This window comes from Arachis hypogaea, chromosome 15 (assembly GCF_003086295.3).
Source record: "Arachis hypogaea cultivar Tifrunner chromosome 15, arahy.Tifrunner.gnm2.J5K5, whole genome shotgun sequence".
NCBI lineage: Eukaryota > Viridiplantae > Streptophyta > Magnoliopsida > Fabales > Fabaceae > Arachis > Arachis hypogaea.
In genome coordinates, this window is record NC_092050.1 from 10,554,503 (window position 1) to 10,578,276 (window position 23,774).

General features: G+C 34.0%; 3 protein-coding genes across 3 annotated transcripts; all 3 read left to right on the plus strand.

Annotated features, from left to right (window-relative positions):
- Positions 1–6,380: 6,380 nt before the first annotated feature.
- LOC112749089 (probable polyol transporter 3) lies at positions 6,381–14,658 on the plus strand. The gene is made up of 3 exons (XM_025797355.3): positions 6,381–7,024; positions 8,147–8,754; positions 13,647–14,658. The coding sequence occupies exons 1-3, from the start codon at positions 6,928–6,930 to the stop codon at positions 14,430–14,432; spliced, it is 1,491 nt and encodes a 496-aa protein (XP_025653140.1). The 5' UTR covers positions 6,381–6,927; the 3' UTR covers positions 14,433–14,658.
- A 1,292-nt stretch (positions 14,659–15,950) lies between these two features.
- Positions 15,951–20,519, plus strand: LOC112747873 (uncharacterized). Its single transcript, XM_029292851.2, has 4 exons — positions 15,951–16,067; positions 16,353–16,709; positions 18,031–20,205; positions 20,311–20,519. Exons 1-3 carry the CDS (start codon positions 15,951–15,953, stop codon positions 18,577–18,579), a joined length of 1,023 nt encoding a protein of 340 aa, XP_029148684.2. The 3' UTR covers positions 18,580–20,205; positions 20,311–20,519.
- A 1,165-nt stretch (positions 20,520–21,684) lies between these two features.
- LOC112747874 (uncharacterized) lies at positions 21,685–23,737 on the plus strand. Its single transcript, XM_025796084.3, has 3 exons — positions 21,685–22,114; positions 22,204–22,545; positions 23,145–23,737. Exons 1-3 carry the CDS (start codon positions 21,800–21,802, stop codon positions 23,634–23,636), a joined length of 1,149 nt encoding a protein of 382 aa, XP_025651869.1. The 5' UTR covers positions 21,685–21,799; the 3' UTR covers positions 23,637–23,737.
- Positions 23,738–23,774: the final 37 nt, after the last annotated feature.

A 23,774-nucleotide genomic window follows, 5' to 3' on the forward strand; every position in this document is an offset into this window, starting at 1 on the left:
TTGGGAATTTCATGCAGAGGTGGGGTGTCTTTTTGATATGGACTGTGAGAAGGGACCTTCTCTAAGACCATTGACTAGCCCCATGATGACTGCTTCGGTGGGCAAGTCTTGAATCTCCAAACATGCTTTGTTGAACCTTTCCATATAGGCCCGTAAGGACTCCCCGACCTCCTGTTTTATTCCCAGGAGACTTGGTGCATGTTTTACTTTGTCTTTCTGGATGGAGAACCTCATCAAGAACTTTCTTGAGAGGTCTTCAAAACTGGTAATTGACCTCGGAGGGAGGCTGTCGAACCACTTCATCGCTGCTTTTGACAAGGTTGTCGGAAAAGCTTTGCATCGCGTAGCGTCAGAAGCGTCAGCCAGATACATCCGACTTTTAAAGTTGCTCAGATGATGCTTTGGATCAGTGGTTCCGTCGTAAAGGTCCATATCGGGGCTTCTAAAGTTTCTCGGAACTTTTGCCCTCATTATGTCCTCGCTAAAAGGATCTTTCTCCCCTAAGGGCGAATCTTCTCTACCGTTGTGGGAGTTCTGACCTTTGAGGGAGGATTCTAACTTTAAGAGTTTTCTTTCTAACTCTTTTCGTCGCTCCATCTCCTCTTTTAGGTTCTTTTCGGTTTCCTTTTGTCGTTCCCGTTCCTGTTCTAGCTGCTCGAGGCGACTGTGGACTAATCCCATGAGCTCAATTGCGTGGGATGGTCCTTCTTTTTCTGATTCGCACCCCTCCGAGGAATTTACCTTCGGGTTTTTGATTCCGGAGGTGCCTTCCCTGTGTTGATCATTGGCTTCCTGGTGAAGGGTCTGGTCTGCCTCATTGTTTCCAGTGTTCAGATTCTCTTGTTCAGAATCTGTCTCCACATGACCCTCTTCATGGGATCTATCCGCCATCACTGGTTGATCTCTCGGGTCCCCGGCAACGGCGCCAATGTTACGGTGGGTAACCGGAGATTAATGGGCTGGATGGCGTTGGTTGGCCCAAACGTAAGAAGGAGGTGGCTTTCGAGTGGATCTGTTACTCGGTGTTCCTCCGTCCGACTTGTACGTGTGAGAGAATGGGGGGTGGTACCTGCAAAGATACTCCGATGCCTAAGTTAGCAAGAGTGTGAGCAGGTTAGAGAGTATTGGGACTTAGAGATACCTGAATGGTGTCAGTGTATTTATAGTGGTGAACCAATAACCACCGCTGAAGTAGTGCCACCTTTTTAGGTGGATAACCGTTCCCATATCTTAGGGAGGTTAAGATATGGCTCTATGAAGTGGTTAGAGAGTTTCTAGGGACAGTTACTCATTCGAATGAGTGTTATCTGCCAGCTAACCCTCGTATCCGACTTCTTTGGAGCAGGTCGTGTTCAGTACCGACTTCTGGGGATGAAGGCTGGTACTGGGTGAGGACCAACCCTTTGGGTTGGACCTTTTTGCTTGAATCCTGGACCTTTATTATTGGGCCAGGGTATGAACACGGTCAATATAAAAAATAATTATTTTTATTGATATGATATTAAATAATAAATATTCTAGTAAAATTATTTTATATTAATTGTGCATAAAAATTTTATATATAAAAAATAATATTTTTATTGCATGATATTATATAATTAAATATATTAAACATTACTTTATATACAATACATCAAAATTATATATTATTTTAATATATATTCTATATATATAACTAAGTTGTAGTTAATTATATATATATATATATATATATATATATATATATATATATATATATATATATATATATAGTCAAATAGTAATATCTATCAATTTGAGAAATGATTTTATTATTATTATTATTTGTTATAGATCCGACCTTGGGATCTTTATCTAGAACAGCCTCCGAGGTTGAAATATCGAATCGGATTGCTTTTTCTTTTAGAAGGACCAAAATCGGCCCACTAAAGCTTCTAACAAACATTTAAATTTAATTGTCTTTATTATCTTAGCCAAATAAGATAATCTATAAAAGGAAGTCTTAAATCCCACTCTCACGCATTTCACTCACCTCTTATTTCTTAGACTCATTTTAACTTAAGTATTAGAGTATCTTTGCAAGTACCATCCATTACGTTACAGCACCATTAAAAATTTTCCACATATAATGAAGGAAACGGTTTGAAAGGTAAATTGGAGTGTGGCAGAACCACGAATATGACGACGGGACAGTTACACGTCGACGTTGACGGAATTCCATCCCAATCTTTCCACTTTCTCTATATCCTAATTCACCTAGTGCGAATAAATTATGAGTTTTCATTTTTTCTGTTCTTTTAACTCATAGTGTGATTGCATTAGTATAAATAATGTAACATCATTCATGACTATCTCTATAAATTTGGGACCCACCACGCATGAAATGTTTCAAATAATAAGAAAGATAAATTGTCCATCTTATCCGTCTTAAATAATAAGGAGGATGGACGGTCCATTTATTACGTTAATACGTTTACTTTAAAGGCACATAAGTGTACTGTTAAATTATTCACTTTTAATGTTATTTAAATTATATTTTAATTTTTTATGTATACAAACGAAATTTATATGTATTTCCATATAACAAACAAAATTTTAAATTTTTAAACGAAATAATTAAATATAATTTTTGAATTTTAAAATTTCAAATTTTAAATTTACAAAATTTCGTTTGTTGCACGGGAGTAAGTACGAAATTTTTATGTACTCCAATACAACAAACGAAATTTGTAAATTTAAATTTGAAATTTCAAAATTCAAAAATTATATTTAATTATTTCGTTTAAAAATTTGAAATTTTGTTTGTTATATGGGAGTACATAAAAATTTCGTTTGTGTGCATCAAAATTTAAAATATAATTTAAAAAATATTAATAGTGAACAATTTAACAGTGCACTTATGTGCTTTCACAGTAAACGTGTTAACGTGAAATGGACCGTTCATTCTTCCTATTATTTAAGATGGATGGTTTATCTTTTCTATTATTTGAAATATTTCATTTGGGAAAGTTTGGTCAAATTAAAAGTATTAATATTTTTTATTATTTTTAAAAATTATATTTAATTATGTATAAAGGTATATATCTCATTTACACAATATACAAAAATTAAAAAATTACATATATCTCGTTTATACTGTAAACGAAATACGTACAAAATTATCTCATTTACAGTGTAAACAAAATAAAAAAAGTTATTTATTTCGATAAATATTTTTTAAATTATTTATTTCGATAATTATTATATTTATTTTATTTATTAAAATAAAAAATTCCAAAAACTCGACATCCAAATCAAATATGTATGACTATTCAATTCCCGGCCAATATTCCCTCCTTGAAAGGATCTTACAAATGATTATACTATGCTTAGAGGTAAATAAAAAATGATATGTTCTTTCTAAAATAATATATATATGAATTTTGATGTATTAAAATATTTTATATAATTATTTAACCACATTCAATTTTTTAAATAATTATTCATACTGTCAATATAAAAAATAATTATTTTTATTGATATGATATTAAATAATAAATATACTAGTAAAATTATTTTATATTAATTGTGCATAAAAATTTTATATATAAAAAATAATTTTTTATTACCATGATATTATATAATTAAATATACTTAAACATTACTTTATATACAATACATCAAAATTATATATTATTTTAATATATATTCTATATATATAACTAAGTTGTAGTTAATTATATATATATATATATATATATATATAGAGTCAAATAGTAATATCTATCAATTTGATAAATGATTTTATTATTATTATTATTATTATTTGTTACAGATCCGACCTTCGGATCTTTATCTAAAACAGCCTCCGAGGTTGAAATATCGGATCGGATTGCCTTTTTCTTTTAGAAGGACCAAAATCGGCCCACTAAAGTTTCTAACCAATATTTAAATTTAAATGTCTTTCTTATCTTAGCCAAATAAGATAATCTATAAAAGGAAGTCCTAAATCTCATTCTCACGCATTTCACTCACCTCTTATCTCTTAGACTCATTTTAACTTAAGTATTAGAGTATCTTTGCAAGTACCATCCATTACTTTTACAGCAGTTTTCCACATATAATGGAGGAAACGGTTTGAAAGGTAAATTGGAGTGTAGCAGAACCACGAATATGACGACGGGACAGTTACACGTCGACGTTTTCGGAATTCCATCCCAATCTTTCCACTTTCTCTATACCCTAATTCACCTAGTGCGAATAAATTCTGAGTTTCCGTTTTTTTCTGTTCTTTTAACTCATAGTGTGATTGCATTAGTATAAATAATGTAACATCATCCATGACTATCTCAATAAATTTGGGACCCACCACGCATGAAATGATTCAAATAATAAGAAAGATAAATTGTCCATCTTATCCATCTTAAATAATAAGGAGGATGGACGGTCTATTTATTACGTTAATACGTTTACTTTAAAGACACATAAGTGTACTGCTAAATTATTCATTATTAATGTTATTTAAATTATATTTTAATTTTTTATGTATACAAACGAAATTTTTATGTACTCCCATACAACAAACAAAATTTGTAAATTTAAATTTAAAATTTTAAAATTCAAAAATTATATTTAATTATTTTGTTTAAAAATTTGAAATTTTGTTTGTTACATGAGAGTGCATAAAAATTTCGTTTTTGTACATAAAAATTTAAAAAATATTAATAGTGAACAATTTAACAGTGCACTTATGTGTCTTCAGAGTAAACGTGTTAACGTGATAAATGGACCGTCCATCCTCCCTATTATTTAAGATGGACAGTTTATCTTTTCTATTATTTGAAATATTTCATTTTTAAAGGTTTGGTCAAATTAAAAGTATTAATATTTTTTATTATTTTTAAAAATTATATTTAATTATGTATAAAGTTATATATCTCATTTACACAATATACAAAAATAAAAAAATTACATACATCTCGTTTATACTGTAAACGAAATACGTACAAAATTATCTCATTTACAGTGTAAATGAGATAAAAAAAAGAGATTTATTTCGATAAATAATTTTTAAATTATTTATTTCGATAATTATTATATTTATTTTATTTATTAAAATAAAAAGTCCCAAAGACAACATCCAAATCAAATACAAATCAGATATGTATGTCTATTCAATTCCCGGCCAATATTTCCTCCTTTAAAAGATCTTATAAATGATTATACTATACTAAGAGGTAAATAAAAAATGATATGTTCTTTCTAAAAATTTATATATATATATATATATAACCACATTCAATTTTTTGAATAATTATTCATACGATCAATATAAAAAATAATTATTTTTATTGATTTTTTTTTACCGAAGATATGGAGACTTGAACCCACAACTTCTTAATTGAATATGAGAAGACTATGTCATTTGAGCTATTGCTTCTTGACAATTATTTTTATTGATATGATATTATATAATATAATAAATATACTTGTAAAATTATTTTATATTAATTATGCATAAAAATTTTATATATAAAAAATAAATTTTTTTATTGACATGATATTATATAATTAAATATACTTAAACATTATTTCATATACCATACATCAAAATTATATATACTATTTTAATATATATTCTATATATATAACTAAGTTAGTAGTTATATATATATATAAGTGTCAAATAGTGATATCTATCAATTTGAGAAATGGTTTTATTATTATTATTATTATTATTATTATTATTATTATTATTATTATTATTATTATTATTATTTGTTAGAGATCCGATTTTTGGATCTTTATCTGGAACAGCCTCTGAACTTGAAATATCGAATCGGATCACTTTTTTTTTTAGAAGGATCAAAATGGATCTATTAGAGTTTCTAACTAACATTTAAATTTAAATGTCTTTTTTATCTTAGCCAAATAAAATAAGATAAGATAATCACCATCACTTGTATAAATGGGAATCCTAAGTCCCCTTAGATACGTCACTCATTCTACTCACCACTTATCTCTAGATTCATTCTAACTTGAGTGTTAGAGTATCTTTACAAGTATTATGCCATTGTTTCAATCATACAATTTAGCCACCATTCCCATCGATAAGTTCCAATCCACCTCACAATCCATACTAAAATAATCTTGTACATTATTATTATTATTATTATTATTATTATTATTATTATTATTATTATTATTATTAGGTCAATTAACGATTTTTCGTGTGGCTGAGCTTAGCTTGACGTTCAAAGATCCTTAATTAGCTTACTATCCGACAGCCATACCGAATTGCCAACAAGGATCATACCAATATTCAGGTCAGATAGTGTTCACGGATAATTAAGAAACCTTATCCAACAGCAATAATCCAAAATATTATCATCTAGTAACTACTTATTAGGCATGTTTTTTTTTTTTGACAATTAGGCATTTATTTTTACTTATTTATTAGGTATATATTAAAAGTTTTCCACATATTAGGGAAACGGTTTGAAAGGTAAATTGGAGTGTGGCAGAGCCACGAATATGATGACAGTTACAATGACGTCGATATTGACGGAATCCTATCCCAATCTTTCCACTTTCTCTCTACACTAATTCACCTAATGTGGATGAATTTCAAGTTTTCCTTTTTTCTGTTTTTTCTGTTCTTTTAACCCATAATTCGTATCTCGTGTAATTACATTAGTATAAATAATGTAACATCATCCATGACTATCTCTATAAATTTGGGACCCACCATACATGAGCTTTTCACTGCTCACTGCAATCTTTTTCTTCTGATCTTCTTGTTCGTTCTCTTCTACTTTATATCTATATAAACGTGTGAGGATTAAGGGTGGTGATATATGCAGCTGGCTTGCCGATCCTCAAAGATCATATCATATACATAATTGCAATTATTGGAAAAGTAGATAGCCCAGGCAGAGAGATCTGATCTCTGATAATTAAGAATTTAAGATGGAGCGGGGTGGTGGTGGAGACGAAGGCCAGTTCAACAAATATGCTTTGGCTTGTGCTGTGGTTGCTTCCATGGTGTCCATCATATTTGGTTATGGTAAGCATCACTTCAATTCTCTCACTCTTTCTCAACCCTTTGTTGTTTTAATATATTTAGATTTCGCTATATTATTCTCTCTCCAACACAAACTAAGCTATATATATAGTGCGTTTATATACTTTCAATAATTTATGCATCTTGATCTATTTTGATGTCTCTAAGTTTAACTTATAATTTAATTTTAATATTTTAACATCATAAATTATACTAATATCTAAAAAATAAAACAAAAAGTGGCCAACAACGTGCTGTTAAAACGTTAGTAATAATATTTGAAACTATATTTTGATTAGCTTGATAAATTATAGTAAATAAATTCATAGTACAAATATTTTGTATTTTTTGTCAATATACTATTTTCACCAAATACAACTTAAGATTAATCTCACCATTTATTTAGACTTAAATTATAAATATTAAATCATACTCTTTAACTTTATCTATACTTATCACAATAAAAATTATCTTTTAACTATTTTTTACTTTTTATTTTATTTTCTTTTTCTTAGATTTCAATTTTATTATCTATTTTGTTTTTTTTTAAGTAAAACATTATATGAGTTAACTAAAGACAAATATTAAGATTATTATTATTATCAATAAAAGAAATAAATAATAAATGCATTAATAATTTAAATTTTATATTTTTATACAATTTTTTTCTAATTAGTAACATTAATATGTGAATATAAACTAGAATAAAAATGTTATGTGCATGCAAAGAAAATAGTCACTAAATTATACGGTATGTATTTATATATAAATATATTATTTAATTTATTTTTAAAGTATATTTTATATGTTAATAATTTAATCTGACAATTAATGATTTGTGTAAAAATATATACTAGTATGTAGTTTATTTTTAATAGGAAAAGTCTAGGAGACCAGCAATTTTATTGCATTTTGGCCAGCATGTAACCAGCAGAAAAATATGAGTTATTGGATGAAATCTCACATCAATCTCACACCATCAAATCATCATTGATGGCTAGTTGATAGCTACCAATCACAAATGTTGCTGCCCTAGCATTGCTCTTTTTAATATTCTTGTGTTTGGAAATTACATTTCAATATTAATTTGCTAATAAACGCATGCATTGCATGAGCTGAATTCAGATACGGGTGTTATGAGTGGAGCCATGATTTTCATCAAAGAAGAACTCGGAATCAGCGACACACAACAGGAAGTCCTCGCCGGAATCCTCAACATATGCGCATTGGTTGGCTCCTTAGCCGCCGGAAGAATCTCCGATTACGTTGGTCGACGCTATACAATCTCCATGGCCTCCATCCTCTTCATGCTTGGTGCAATCCTCATGGGCTACGGCCCAAACTACGCAATTTTAATGACTGGAAGGTGCGTCGCCGGCGTTGGCGTGGGTTTCGCACTCATGATAGCACCCGTTTACTCTGCAGAAATCTCCTCCGCCAAATCCCGCGGCCTTCTAACCTCCCTCCCCGAACTTTGCATCGGTATCGGAATCTTACTTGGCTACATACTAAACTACGTATTCGGGAAATTCTTGCCATTGAAGCTTGGTTGGAGATTGATGCTTGGTGTAGCCGCAGTTCCTTCACTCGCCTTAGCTATAGGGATTCTCTTCATGCCAGAATCCCCAAGGTGGCTTGTGATGCGTGGCCATCTACCAAAGGCAAAGAAAGTTCTGCTGAAAATTTCGAACACCGAACAAGAAGCAGAGAATCGGTTCAATGATATAAAGCTCGTGTGAAAATTAGTAAAGCTAATTTTAGAAAATAAATAAATAAATAAATAATAACTAAATAAAATGAAAGGTAATAAACAACCCTAGTTTATAACCTTAGGATTTTAATGGTTGAAAAAGAAAAGAATTATATACCTCTAATTGATGGATGGTTCATATTGAAGAGACTCACCTATAAATTGAGTTTTTCTTTAATTCATTTCAATCAAGTCATCCAAAGAGAATAACATAATATTTCTTTGAGTAGTTTTCTTCTATATATATAGAGAGAAGTGTGTTCTCCTTTTGTCAAGAGAGAGTGTTATTGTAGTCTCCTTGTGAGAGAGAGAAGTAGTAATTCTCAAAGAAAGTTATTCAATTGTTTCCATATTTTATACAAATTTCTAATTTTTCATCTCTATATTTTGCTGTGTCATTTGTCTGGTACCTAACAGTGGTATCAGAGCCAAAGGTTGCTGATTAAGATTTTTTTTTCCGCTGCGAGTTACCGTCTAAAAAAAAAAATGACAGCAAAATATGAAATTCCAAAATTCAGTGGGAGTAATTTTTCCATATGGAAATTGAAGATAAAAGCCATTATGAGAAAAGACAATTGCGTGACAGCAATTGAAGGTAGACCCACTGGAATTACAGATGAAAAATGGAAGGAGATGGACAACAATGCTGTTGCAAACTTACACTTGGCACTAGCTGACTCAGTTTTATCAAGTGTAGCAGAGAAAAAGACAGCAAAGGAAATTTGGGATGCTCTCACAAAATTATATGAAGTCAAGTCACTTCACAACAAGATATTCTTGAAGAGAAGACTTTATACTCTTCGAATGAGTGAGTCCACATCGGCAACGGATCACATCAACAATCTAAATACGCTATTTTCCCAACTCTCATCGTTGGAATATACCATAGTGGAAAATGAACGTGCAGAGCTCTTACTTCAAAGTCTACCAGATTCATATGATCAGCTAATCATTAACTTAACTAATAATGTTTTGACTGATTATCTTTCTTTTGATGACATGGCTGCTGCGATTCTTGAAGAAGAATCTAGGCGCAAGAATAAGGAAGATAGATTAGAGAGCTCAAAACAAGCAGAGGCTTTGTTGATGACAAGAGGAAGATCAATGGAGCGTGGTTCCAGTGGGAGTCAAAGTAGACCAAAGTCACAAAGTAAGAAGCAGATCAAATGCTACAATTGTGGTAAGAGAGGGCACTTCAAGAAAGATTGTTGGAATAAGAAGAGTATAGAGAAGGTTACAGAAGGATCAAGTTCTCAAGGATGTGTTGCGAGTACCTCTGATGATGGAGAAATCCTGTATGGCGAAGCAACAATTGGTTCTAAAGGCAGCAAACAGCTCACTGATGTTTGGATTGTTGATTCAGGAGCAACATGGCACATGACTCCTCATCGTGATTGGTTTTGTACATATGAACCTGTCTTAGAAGGATCTGTGTTTATGGGAAACGATCATGCCTTAGAAATTGTTGGAATAGGTACTGTCAAAATAAAAATGTTTGATGGTTCTATTCGTTCACTTCAAGGGGTAAGACATGTGAAGGGCTTGAAGAAGAACTTGTTGTCGATTGGGCAACTGGATGAACTTGGCTGCAAGACCCATATTGAAGGTGGGATCTTGAAAGTTGTTAAAGGAGCTCTTGTGGTAATAAAAGCAGAAAAGATTGCAGCAAATCTATATATGCTTGTGGGAGATACTTTGCAAGAAGCAGAGGCATCAGTTGCTTCAACAAGCCAAGAAGAAATGACGATGATATGGCATTGCAAACTAGGCCACATGTCAGAACGAGGTTTGAAGATTCTTGTAGAACGTAATCTCATTCCCGGGCTCAAATCGGTAAACTTACCGTTTTGTAAGCACTGCGTTACAAGCAAACAACATAGATTGACGTTTGGTAGATCAACTGCTCGGAGCAAGCACATATTGGAGTTGATTCATTCTGATGTGTGGGAATCGCCGGAGATGTCCCTAGGAGGAGCAAAATATCTTGTATCATTTATTGATGATTACTCTAGGAGGCTATGGGTGTTCCCGATCAAGAAGAAGTCAGACGTGTTTGCGATGTTCAAAGAGTTTAAAGCAAAGTTAGAACTTGAATCTGGAAAGAAGATCAAGTGTTTAAGGACAGATAATGGAGGAGAATATGTCGATGGCGATTTTCTAACATTTTGCAAGCAAGCAGGTATTCAACGACAATTCACAGTTGCATATACGCCTCAGCAAAATGGTGTAGCAGAGCGAATGAATAGGACTCTCCTAGAAAGAGCACGAGCTATGTTGCAAACTGCAGGTTTAGCCAAGTCTTTTTGGGCAGAAGCTGTTAAAACTGCCTGTTATGTGATAAATCGGTCACCATCAACTGCAATTGGGTTAAAGACACCAATGGAGATGTGGCAAGGTAAGCCACCTAATTATTCTTCTTTACATATATTTGGTTGTCCTGTGTACGTGATGTACAATTCCCAAGAAAGAACAAAGCTAGACCCAAAGTCTAGAAAATGTATATTCTTGGGTTATGCTGACGGTGTTAAGGGGTATCGCCTGTGGGATCCCACTGCCCGCAAGGTAGTTGTCAGTAGAGATGTGATATTTGCAGAAGATGAATTGCAAAAAGAACAAGAAAATGACAGCACTATTAAAGAGATAACCACTGTTCAAATAGATGAAAAATGCAGAGAAGGTGATCTTTCTGAAGCAGAACCACAGCACGAAGAACAAGAAGCAGAGGCTAATGACATAGAAGTTCGTCGATCCACTCGACAAAGAAGAACACCATCATGGCACTCAAATTATGTTTTGACAAACCATGATGCATATTGTCTTTTGACAGAAGATGGAGAGCCAACAACTTTTATGGAGGCTATGCGCAATCCAGACGCTTCTATGTGGATGACAGCAATGCAAGAAGAAATTGAGGCATTATATAGGAACCATACCTGGAAGCTTGTTGAACTTCCAGCAGGTCGGAAAGCCATTGGTAACAAATGGGTTTACAAGATCAAACGAGATAGTAATGATCAGGTGGAACGATATCGTGCGAGATTGGTTGTCAAGGGATATGCTCAGAAAGAAGGTATTGACTTCAATGAAATATTTTCTCCGGTGGTGAGACTAACTACTATTAGAGTAGTTTTGGCTATGTGTGCTGCATTTGATTTACATCTAGAGCAATTAGATGTAAAGACTGCTTTTCTTCATGGAGAACTTGAAGAAGAGATATATATGCTCCAACCAGAAGGTTTTGAAGAACAAGGAAAAGAAAACTTGGTTTGCAGGTTAACTAAATCTCTGTACGGTCTAAAGCAGGCGCCAAGGTGTTGGTACAAGAGATTTGATTCTTTCATTATTAGCCTTGGATACAACAGACTTAGTTCAGATCATTGTACTTATTACAAGAGGTCTGGTGATAATGATTTCATCATTCTACTGTTGTATGTGGATGACATGTTGGTGGTAGGTCCCAACAAAGATCAAATCCAAGAATTGAAGGCACAGTTGGCTAGGGAGTTTGATATGAAAGACTTGGGACCAGCAAACAAGATTTTAGGGATGCAAATTCACCGAGACAAAAAAGATAGGAAGATTTGGCTATCGCAAAAGAATTATTTGAAGAAAATATTGCAACGCTTCAATATGCAAGAATGTAAGCCAATTTCAACCCCACTTCCTATGAATTTCAAATTATCCTCAAGTATGTGCCCTAGTAGTGAAGCAGAGAGGATGGAAATGTCTCGAGTACCGTATGCATCAGCGGTGGGAAGCCTTATGTATGCCATGATCTGTACAAGGCCAGATATTGCTCAAGCAGTTGCGGTGGTAAGTCGATTTATGGCAGATCCGGGTAAAGAGCATTGGAATGTTGTTAAGAGGATCTTGAGATACATCAAAGGAACCTCAAATGTTGCATTATGTTTGGAGGATCAGAATTCATTGTCAATGGATATGTCGACTCAGACTTTGCAGGTGATCTTGATAAACGAAAATCTACTACAGGCTATGTGTTTACACTTGCAGGAGGAGCTGTGAGCTGGCTATCTAAATTACAGACTGTTGTAGCTTTATCTACTACAGAAGCTAAATATATGGCAGCTACACAAGCATGCAAGGAAGCTATTTGGATCCAAAGGTTGATAGAAGAACTCGGGCACAAACAACAGAAGATTTCTGTGTATTGTGACAGTCAGAGTGCCTTGCACATTGCAAGGAATCCTGCCTTTCATTCAAGAACAAAACACATTGGAGTACAATATCACTTTGTTCGGGAAGTAGTAGAAGAAGGAAGTATTGATATGCAGAAGATTCACACTAAAGACAACCTAGCAGATGCCATGACAAAACCAATCAACACAGAAAAGTTTGAATGGTGTAGATCCTCATACGGCCTATGGAATACATAAGCAACATGAATTTTGAAAATTTATCAAAATTAGCTTTAAGTGGGAGATTGTGAAAATTAGTAAAGCTAATTTTAGAAAATAAATAAATAAATAAATAATAACTAAATAAAATGAAAGGTAATAAACAATCCTAGTTTATAACCTTAGGATTTTAATGGTTGAAAAAGAAAAGAATTATATACCTCTAATTGATGGATGGTTCATATTGAAGAGACTCACCTATAAATTGAGTTTTTCTTTAATTCATTTCAATCAAGTCATCCAAAGAGAATAACATAATATTTCTTTGAGTAGTTTTCTTCTATATATATAGAGAGAAGTGTGTTCTCCTTTTGTCAAGAGAGAGTGTTATTGTAGTCTCCTTGTGAGAGAGAGAAGTAGTAATTCTCAAAGAAAGTTATTCAATTGTTTCCATATTTTATACAAATTTCTAATTTTTCATCTCTATATTTTGCTGTGTCATTTGTCTGGTACCTAACAGCTCGCAGCAGGTATTGGTGATGAAAATAACTCTTTAGCAGCTAAGGAAAACCAAAATGGCAAAAGCGTTTGGAAAGAGTTGTTGTTGCATCCTTCTCCTCCGGTTCGGTGGATGCTCATTACGGCGGTTGGGATTCACTTCTTCGAACACGCCACTGGGATCGAGGCGGTTATGTTATACAGTCCAAGAATCTTCAGGAAAGCCGGTGTTACGAGCAAGGAGCATCTTCTACTAGCGACGATCGGGGTTGGACTCACGAAGATTACTTTCTTGGTGATAGCGTCGTTCTTGCTTGACAGAGTTGGGAGGAGGAAGCTCTTGCTGGTAAGCCTCGGCGGCATGGTTTGTGCGCTTGCGGTGTTAGGGTTCAGCTTAACAATGGTGGAGGGATCCCCCGAGCAGAGGCTCGCGTGGGGTTTGACACTAAGCATAGTTGCTACTTACACCTTTGTTGCGTTCTTTAACATTGGGCTTGGGCCTGTGACGTGGGTCTATAGCTCAGAGATATTTCCCTTGAGACTGAGGGCCCAAGGGGCCAGTATTGGTGTTGCGGTGAATAGAGTGATGAATGCTACGGTTTCTATGAGCTTTATTTCGATCTACAAGGCCATTACTATAGGGGGAGCGTTTTTCATGTTTTCTGGAATATCTATAGTGGCTTGGTTGTTCTTCTTTTTCTTGATGCCTGAGACCAAGGGTAAGGCCTTGGAAGAAATGGAGATGGTTTTCACCAGAAAAAGTCATAGAGATGTTGCTGCTGCTGGAACTCAAAATAATACGAGATAGTACGTATGATATATATGTTTGTGTTTGTAGAGAGATATACGGTATTATTATTACTACTACTTCTACAAAACAAATATGTATATGGGACATCAATTTTGATGTTCAAATTACAATTTTTATCAGGTTATACGTGTACTGCTTGTTGACAATTTAAACTTGATTTCACTTTGAAATCCTGGTTGTGATTGAATCTCTATGTATATTACAATGGATTTAAGATGCTTAATCTAGATTTGAAGCTTTTACTAATATAAGGATGGAGTGGAGTTGATCATAATTAAATGCAATGGAAAGATAGAAAGGAATGAAAAGTGGGATGAAATAAAATATCCTACATGCCTTACCTTTTTTCTTGGACAGCCTTTTTCTTTGTTGCCATTAAGATCTTCATATTTATTGTGTTAACTTTTTTCCTTCAAGAACCAGTTAAGAATATACATAAAAAACGCTACATAACTGGTTTGAATAACATAGCTAATCAATGAAAATATTAAGACAATATTTTAGTATAAACTAGTTGTATTGATGTCACAATATTGATCTACGGTATCAAACTCAAAACCCCCCATGTCATCATATATTTCTTAATTCGTTTAACTTCTTCTTAATTTCTTAAATTTTGTAGCTACAATATAACACTTTATTAATATACTAATGTTATAGGAATAGATAACACAAAAATTTTGTAAAAAAATTCTTTTTTTAATTTCTTTTCGGGATCGGACCTAACAAGAATGGTTGGGACAACAAACATTCATCTCGTTCGTATTTTTGGATACCCGTATAACCATCGAAGGATGTTGAGGTGACTAATTCCGAGAAATTAAGCGGCGTTGAAGACAAAGATATTGTTGGAGTTATCCTTTTTATTCAGTACCAACAAACTTTACTCTTATTGTTGATAATATCTTCCCCCTTCTTATTAGAACTACTATCATACTCAAAATACAACTCATCACATTCGATAGACTCTTCTAAAAATTTATTGTTATCGATGTTCATGCTTATAATAAAATTCTATTTGAAAAATAAATTATAAATACAAAAATAATTTTAAAAAATAAAAAAATTATAAATTAAGTAATTATCCCAACAAACTAATTACCAAATTTTTAAAAGTTTAAATAAAAAAATACTAACAACTATTTAAATGATCTGATATAATCACCTGTTATGCTAAGGTAACAGAAGGCGTGGAACTAAATATAAAATTATAAAAAAACAATTATTCTAAAAGATTCTTTAATTCAAATAAAATCGGATATGAAGATACAAATTAAATAAGAGGATTATCTATCTCAATCTATATAGACATATAGCTCAAAACATTGTATTCATGACAACAAATTTGATCCATAAATTAAACGTGATGACAATACTAATATTTGATTTGATAATTATCCAGAAAAAGTCAATAAAATACAATTTATGGTTTGATCAGAAGGTACAACCAAAACAAGTCCAAATAATAACTAAAATAAGTACAGAGAATAATTTGAAGAATAAAAACCTAACTTAATGTCATCGTTGGCTCTGTTCCCTGATTCGAGAGGGAGAAATAGACTGCTACCGCTATGGCGAGATAGGATGGCGCTGTTGGAGGAGCCGGATGCGGGCAGCGCGAATAGGGGTCACGTGTGGATGTGAGTGGGGTGTAAATTACCGAACGGGACCGAAAGTTATCGCAGAACCGAACCGAATTTTACAACAATCGATTGGAAAACCGAAAAAATTGGTTTTTTTATTTTTTTCGAACTAAACCGATCGGTTCGGTTCGGTTTTTGGTTGCCTTTGTTAAAACTGAACCGAACTGGACCGAACCGAAGAATGAAGGTTCAGTGGAGTGTGAATTTACTAAGTTACCCCTTAACCTAGGTATAAAAGGGAAACTCAGAAAAATAACCTAGCTTTCTTCTTCAGCCGCGAACCCTATCCTATACCCACTTACCCAGTCTGCCAGTCACCCACGCATCTCTCCCCCATTCTTTGAAGGTTCCACGGTTCCACCTCCGACCTCCATACTTGAGAGAAGGAGAGGCTGAGGGAGACAGAGAACTCGCCAGTCGTCACTCGAAGCCTCGAGGTCGTTCATCATCGCTGTCGAAGGGTCGCCGTCGCAGGGTCGCCGAGCAACAAAGCCAAAGCCGAGCACTCGAGCAGCACTCCAACATCCAACCAGTCCAGCCGCCGAGCAAGACTCCAGTGGTCGAGTCGCGGAACAACCAGTCTCTCTCCTGCAAAAACCCAAAACGAAACAGAGCTATGTCTTCGTCGGAGGTAAGATTTTGTGTTTGGTTATTTGTATTGTTATGTGAGTTTCTAATTGTATGTTTAGTGATTTGGAAGACTTATTTAAAAATATACAGAATTAATGAACAGAAAAAATGAAGTTCTGGAGTTGTTAGATCTGAGAAAAACTTTGCAACTTTTGTTTTTTAGTTAACGTTGCTGTGTTGTTTTTGTTAACTACTAGTGAGTCTCTTTGATTGCTCTTTCTTGTTCTTGTGATACTGATCATTGCTGAAGCCTTAGAAAAATTTATGTTGCTGTGTTGTTTTTGTTAACTCCTTGCTGAACAACACAAACAAGAACAATGCCTTTTCTACACTACTTTATTATAACTACTTAGAAGTTTCTCTCATCACTACAAATTAATATTAAAGTACTCTTACTTTCTTTTAATTTAGATCTCTCATGTGCCCTTATCGACCATCTGCTGCTACTAACTATTATCACTCTATGACTCTTTGAACACATTCATCACCATTTGACTACCATTTTTCTAAGTTTAGGGCAATCAATCTTTATTCTAGTAGTCTTTTTATCATTTAAATTTGGACCAAGAGATTACTCGTTGTTGGTTAAGCTATTTGAAAGGTTAAGAAATACATTAAGACAGACTTCTAAAACAAAAATGAAGCATGGTGCCCTTATTCCTTCAACTACAATTCATGTTCATGTCTTGTGATATAATAATATTGAAATGTGTGTTTTTAGTACCAATAGTGAATTCGTGAGGTTCCTAGCTAGTAGCTATAACTATGCATATTAAGATAAATTAAATGTGTACTTATCTATTTATAAATAACTCAGTAACTAACTTTTTATTAGTAAATATTAATCAATCTTTTTAATATTGTAAAATTATTTTTTTAACTCTTATTTGTGATACTGATCATTGCTGAAGCCTTAGAAAAATTTATGTTGCTGTGTTGTTTTTGTTAACTCCTTGCTGAACAATGCCTTATAAATATGCACATATACATAACAAGCTTTGCACCTTATAAATATGCACATATACTTATAAATATGCACTCCTTGTTTTTGTTAACTTAACTCCTTGCTGTGTTGTTTTTACTGTATGCTTGGACAGGAATTTGGATAGAAAATCCTTGCTGTATTGTTTTTACTCTTATAACAAATATCATTTTGACTTCAGTATTGATATCAACCAAATTTATTTTCTTTGTTAATATATAACTAATGGTTGATTAGCTGCTTATGAGCTGTTGTGGTTTTGTTGATGGAAACAAAACTGTTGGTTCTGTTTATGAGTTAAAAATGCTCATTTTTCATTGTTCTATTTATATGTATGCAGCCAACAAGCAATGAGGTGCCCAATGAACGGACGCCTGAAGTTGGGGGTGAAAATGTCGATTCCGTGGTACGTTCCTCAACGGACAGCGGCGCGCTTACCAAACCCCCGCCCCATCCTCAATCAAAGAAGAGAAAGGTTGATTCAACTAATGTGGGTGCAACTTCGGGAGCAACTCCTACAAATCCAGCTCCAAACAATGTGGACACTGATGAAGAGGATGGCAAGGATGAAGCCAATGAAGGTAACGGAAAACCTTCTAGACCTAGATCCTGGACTTGGGAACACTTTACAAGGGATCCTAAGTCCAAGCCATCACATCCTAGGGCTAAATGTAATTGGTGTGGTGCATCATATGCATGTGACTCTCATAGAAATGGTACAACTAATATGCGTTATCATTTGTTGAATCAATGTAAAAAATTTCCTAGGGACTCGGGTGACTCTAGTCAAACAATCCTTACCTTCCAACAAAAAAAAAAGAGGGTGAAGGGGTATTTACTGCAGTTACTTTTGATACTGAAATGTGTAGAAAAGCCCTTGCTAGGATGATAATTGTTGATGAGCTACCGTTCAAGTTTGTTGAGGGGGAGGGATTCAGATTCTATATGAGTATTGTGCAACCTATATTTCCACTTCCAGGAAGGATTACTGTTGTTAAGGATTGTTGGAATCTTTATATTAGTGAGAAGAATAGGTTGAAAACTGTGTTCAAACAACCGAATCAATCTGTTTGTTTAACTACTGATTGTTGGACTTCTGTGCAAAATCTGAATTATATGTGTCTCATTGCTCATTACATTGATCATGATTGGAAATTGCAAAAGAGGATTATCAATTTTTGTCTTATTAAAAACCACAAGGGAGAAACAATTGGTAAAAAAATTGAGAGATGTCTTTTGGGGTGGGGGATTATCTAGAGTGTTCACAATTACTGTTGATAATGCTAGTTCTAATGATACTGCAATATCTTATTTAAGAACTAGAATGGAGGATTGGAATTTACATCCTTTGAAAGGAGAACATTTGCATGTTAGGTGTTGTGCACATATTCTTAATCTTGTTGTTAATGATGGATTGAAAGAGATGCATGAATCTATTAGTAAGATAAGAAATGCTATTAGATATGTGCGTGCTTCCCTTAGTCGCATGAATAGGTTCAAAATTTTCATAAAGGAAGCTAGGATACAAGACAAGTGTACTGTTCAACTCGATGTTCCCACTAGATGGAACTCTACATACACTATGCTTGAAAGTGGTTTGAAGTTTCAAAAAAGGCGTTCAAGAGGCTAGGAGAGAGAGATATAGAATATGCTCTAATGCAAGGTGGTATTCTGCGGAATATTGATTGGGACAATGCAAAACACTTTATGGAATTCTTGAAAAATTTTCATGATGTTACAAAGAGTGTGTCTGGTAGTTTGCTTGTGACTTCTTCTCAATATTTTCATGAGTTTTGTAAGATTTTGTGAGTGTTCAAGGCTTCTTGTGGTAGTCGAGATCCATTACTTGGGAGTATGGCTGAGAGGATGAAGCTTAAGTATGACAAGTACTGGGGTAACATAAAAAATATCAATATGATGATTTTTGTTGTTGTGGTTCTTGATCCTAGATACAAGTTGAAGTTTGTGAACTTTAGCTTTGAAAAGCTATATGATAAGGATGATGCTAATTTTTTGGGTGCAAAAGTGAAAGAGACCTTCTCCAAGATGTTTGATTGCTATGTGAGTGCAAATAATGGGGGTAGATCTTTTACTTCAGCAATAATGGATGGTGCATCAGATGTGGGAGTACCTGATAGCGACATGGCTGGTGATTTTTTCAAGGAGGTACATTTTCATGAGATCATCAACAAGAATGAGGTGGATTTGTATTTGATGGATGATTTAGAGAAGCCTCATGATCAAAATACTTTTGACATATTGAATTGGTGGAAGGTAAATTCTAGGAAGTATCCTATCTTATCCCAAATAGCTAGAGATGTCTTAGCAATGCCGATCTCGACTGTTGCTTCAGAATCAGCTTTTAGCACTGGTGGATGAGTGCTTAACAACTATAGGAGTTCTTTAACTCCAAAGACAGTTGAGGCATTGATATGCACACAAAATTGGCTTCGTGCTTTTCCAATGACAACTGATTTTGAGGAGCTTATTGAAGAGTTTGAGAAACTTGAATTAGGTATGCAAAAAAGAAATTTGTAGTTCCTTTTATGGTTTATGTTTATAATTTATAATCTATATTATGTTTATAATCTATATTGATTTTCTTGTTTTATTTTTGTAGAAATTGCACCAACCGGAGAAGATGAGGATGAGTCTGGTGTGGATTCTGATTAAACATGGTGGCTGTTTGGCTTTTATTTGTTTTAAAGTGAATATTTCGGTTTAAACTGTGTTTATTTTTGTTGTTTTGCTAGACATTTTTAATTGTTTTTGTTTTATGTTTAATTAAGTTGAATTTGTATTGGATTTGGATGTGATAAACTCTTGTTATTCTAGTTTATTAAAGGTTTTAAATTTCATTTTATGGTATTTTAAATTCAGATAAGTAGGTGTAAAAAAATCGAAAAAACTGACCGAACCAAACCGCTGTTGGTTCGGTTTGGTTTGGTTCGGTTGCTCAAACAGCAGCCAACCGAACGGTTGGCTTCTTTGAAGAACCGATCAGGTCGGTTCGGTTGGTTTTCGGTCCAAAACCGAACCGAACCGAGCCGATTACATCCCTAGATGTGAGAGACGGTGATGGAGATGCAACGATACTGACGGATCGGAGGAGGCGGACACAGAGGTCACGGAGGTTCAGGACATGAGAAACAATGGCGAGACACAACAGTGCTGGTATTGTAGGCAGAAACAGGGGTGATGGAATCGGGGTCACGAAGGTTAAAGATGGGATAAATGGTGATAGAAATAGAAAAAAGAGTGAAAGATAGAAGGAATGTGATAATGTTGGTGAATAGTGGTGAACGACAGTAATGGAAAAGCTGCCAGTGAAGATTCAGATATGAAGGAGGTGAAGTATTTCTCTGAATTGAAAGATCGCTATTCTTTAGTGTTTAGGGATTAAGAGAGTATGAGAGAAAAGAGAAGAGAGATTTTTTTATTTTAATTTGTATTAATTTTAATAAAATATAATATTTAACTATGATCATATATAATTAATGTATATACAAATTTATATTTGTACACAAATAATATTTAATATATTTTTAAAATATATTAAATTTTAATTTTTTAAAATTATTTAATTATTAATTGACTAACATTTATGATACCACGTATCTATATTATATTGGCCCATGTATACAAGATATGAATTCTTTCACCATTTTTGGGGTATGGGGCAATCCCCTTGTAGCATTCGTTGTTGGTGGCGATGAAATAGAGCAAGAATAATTAAGATATCGTTGCTTACTTGCTTTATTATAGTACGCTCGAATTCAAATGGATGTTATGCATGGCACAACGGAACTTCACCAAATATTAATTAGTACTTGTTATCACATGCGCGCACCATGTTTAAATTAAAATTAAAGTTCAGATTAAATTTGGTGTTAAAGAGCATGCACAATTTTGGACCTGACATTATAGTTGATTTGACAAAGATTGATGACTCTAATTTATGCCCACACATGAGCTACAAGCAAGGAGAGCCTTTAAGGAAAACAATACATCCATCTTTATCCTCTCCACACATACAAACCTAGCTCTCTCTCTAACATACCACACCATACCACAAGAAATTAAAGAAACAAAACACATAGAAACAACTGATGAAACAAGCAGCTGCAAAGTCATCGTTGAGGAGGCTTTGTCCGAACATTGATAAAGACGATGGGTTGGAGACTGTTCTGGAAATACCAATACCGGAGGAAATGTTCGCAACCATGGGAAGCAACGTGACAGTGAGGTGGCAGAACATGCTGACGTGGATGAAGGCTCAAACCGAGGACAAGTTATCATCCCCTGCCGTTTCTGCACGCTTGAACGAGCTTCGTTTTCTTCTCTACCTCGTTGGATCCCCTCTCATCCCTCTTCAGGTCCAGTTAGGCCATTCCATCCACCGTCCTGTCAGAGATAGTTCCATCGTAAGAAATGAAAACAAGCCATCATATATCATCCTCATTATTATCATTATTAACGTATAACAATCCAACTGCTATATATGATGATGTAGGAAGCATCAACCGCTAAGTATATAGTGCAACAATATATAGCGGCGACGGGAGGGCCGCCGGCGTTGAATGCCGTGGAGAGCATGTGTGTGACGGGGCAGATCAAGATTAGTGCTTCGGATTTTCATCAAACGGAAGGGGTATTAGAAGTGAAGAAGACTTCTGAAGAGATTGGGGGATTTGTTTTGTGGCAGAAGGATCCTGATTTGTGGTGCTTGGAGGTGGTTGTTGCCGGTTGTAAGGTTGTTTGTGGTAGCAATGGCAAGCTCTCATGGCGTCATTCCTCTAACCAACAAACTCCCATTTCTAAAGGTGCCCCTAGACCCCTCCGTCGCTTCCTTCAGGTATGCATCCTACAAATTTCAATGTTAATTCGCATAGGGATACAAACAAAACATTTATCACTAAATTAATTCCGTACAAAGGATGACAGGTTGCATTCGTTTCAAATTTTAATATCTACCTAGCTATAGTGTTATATCCTAGACACTTAGCTGAGTTGTTGTGTCTATCGTACATATTTTAGATACACTTTGACACATTTAAATAAATATCATTAGGTTTCAGCAAGTTCAATTTTATTCTTAACATATATTCTTGAAATAAATTTAGATACAGTATATATTATTATTTATTAAAATAAAAAGATATTTTAAATATTTGATATAATTAAAATAAAATATTAAAATTAATTAAAAAATTAATTTATTTTTTAATATCAATAAAATATCAAAAAATCATTACGATTTATCTAAAAAAAATTTATATTTTATATGTATGTATGTCTCCATATCTTATAAAATTTTAAAATTTATACGTGTCAGACTCTCTATGTTTGTACCAGTATCCGTGTGCATCGTAGGAACTTATATCAAATCAAATATGAATGATTTTTTCTTTATTTTGGGTAAGGAAATATGAATGATTTGCTTTTGGATTTTAGGGATTGGATCCGAGAGCTACGGCTAACTTATTTTTGAATGCCGCGTGCATAGGAGAGAAAATAATAAACGACGAAGAATGCTTCATTCTAAAGTTGGAGACAAGCCCGGCTATTCGTGAGGCCCAAGGAGGCCCAAACTTTGAGATCATCCACCACACCATATGGGGGTATTTCAGCCAACGATCCGGGCTCATGGTCCAGTTTGAGGACTCTAGGTTACTCACTATGAGAACCAAAGATGACAATGATATTTTCTGGGAAACAAGCCTAGAGTCAGTGATGGAGGATTATAAGTATGTTGATGGGATAAATGTGTCACACAGTGGTAAGACTCGAGTCACAGTTTCAAGATATGGTGAGCAATCAAGTAACCATAAAAGAGAATTGGAAGAGAGGTGGAAGATTGAGGAGGTAGATTTTAATGTACGGGGTTTGACTGCTGAGAGCTTTATGCCTCCTTCTGGCTTAGGAAAGACACCAAATACTTTATAATAGAAAATAAGCCTATGTATTTTTGCCCACATCAAATCATATCATATATATTATGTAATGACAAGCATGAAATTGATTCCACAGCAGATTGTGGTAGTACTCATCTAGCAGTGTGCATATACTCATACGTCCTAAAGT

Coding starts and splice junctions, on each gene's coding strand:
- LOC112747873 (XM_029292851.2), top strand. CDS start 15,951: ATGTCATCGTTGGCTCTGTTCCCTGATTCGAGAGGGAGAAATAGACTG. Junction 16,068..16,352: donor GCAGCGCGAATAGGGGTCAC/GTGTGGATGTGA, acceptor TTTCTTCTTCAG/CCGCGAACCCTATCCTATAC. Junction 16,710..18,030: donor GAGCTATGTCTTCGTCGGAG/GTAAGATTTTGT, acceptor ATATGTATGCAG/CCAACAAGCAATGAGGTGCC.
- LOC112749089 (XM_025797355.3), top strand. CDS start 6,928: ATGGAGCGGGGTGGTGGTGGAGACGAAGGCCAGTTCAACAAATATGCT. Junction 7,025..8,146: donor GTCCATCATATTTGGTTATG/GTAAGCATCACT, acceptor AGCTGAATTCAG/ATACGGGTGTTATGAGTGGA. Junction 8,755..13,646: donor GGTTCAATGATATAAAGCTC/GTGTGAAAATTA, acceptor GGTACCTAACAG/CTCGCAGCAGGTATTGGTGA.
- LOC112747874 (XM_025796084.3), top strand. CDS start 21,800: ATGAAACAAGCAGCTGCAAAGTCATCGTTGAGGAGGCTTTGTCCGAAC. Junction 22,115..22,203: donor CTGTCAGAGATAGTTCCATC/GTAAGAAATGAA, acceptor ATGATGATGTAG/GAAGCATCAACCGCTAAGTA. Junction 22,546..23,144: donor CCCTCCGTCGCTTCCTTCAG/GTATGCATCCTA, acceptor TTTGGATTTTAG/GGATTGGATCCGAGAGCTAC.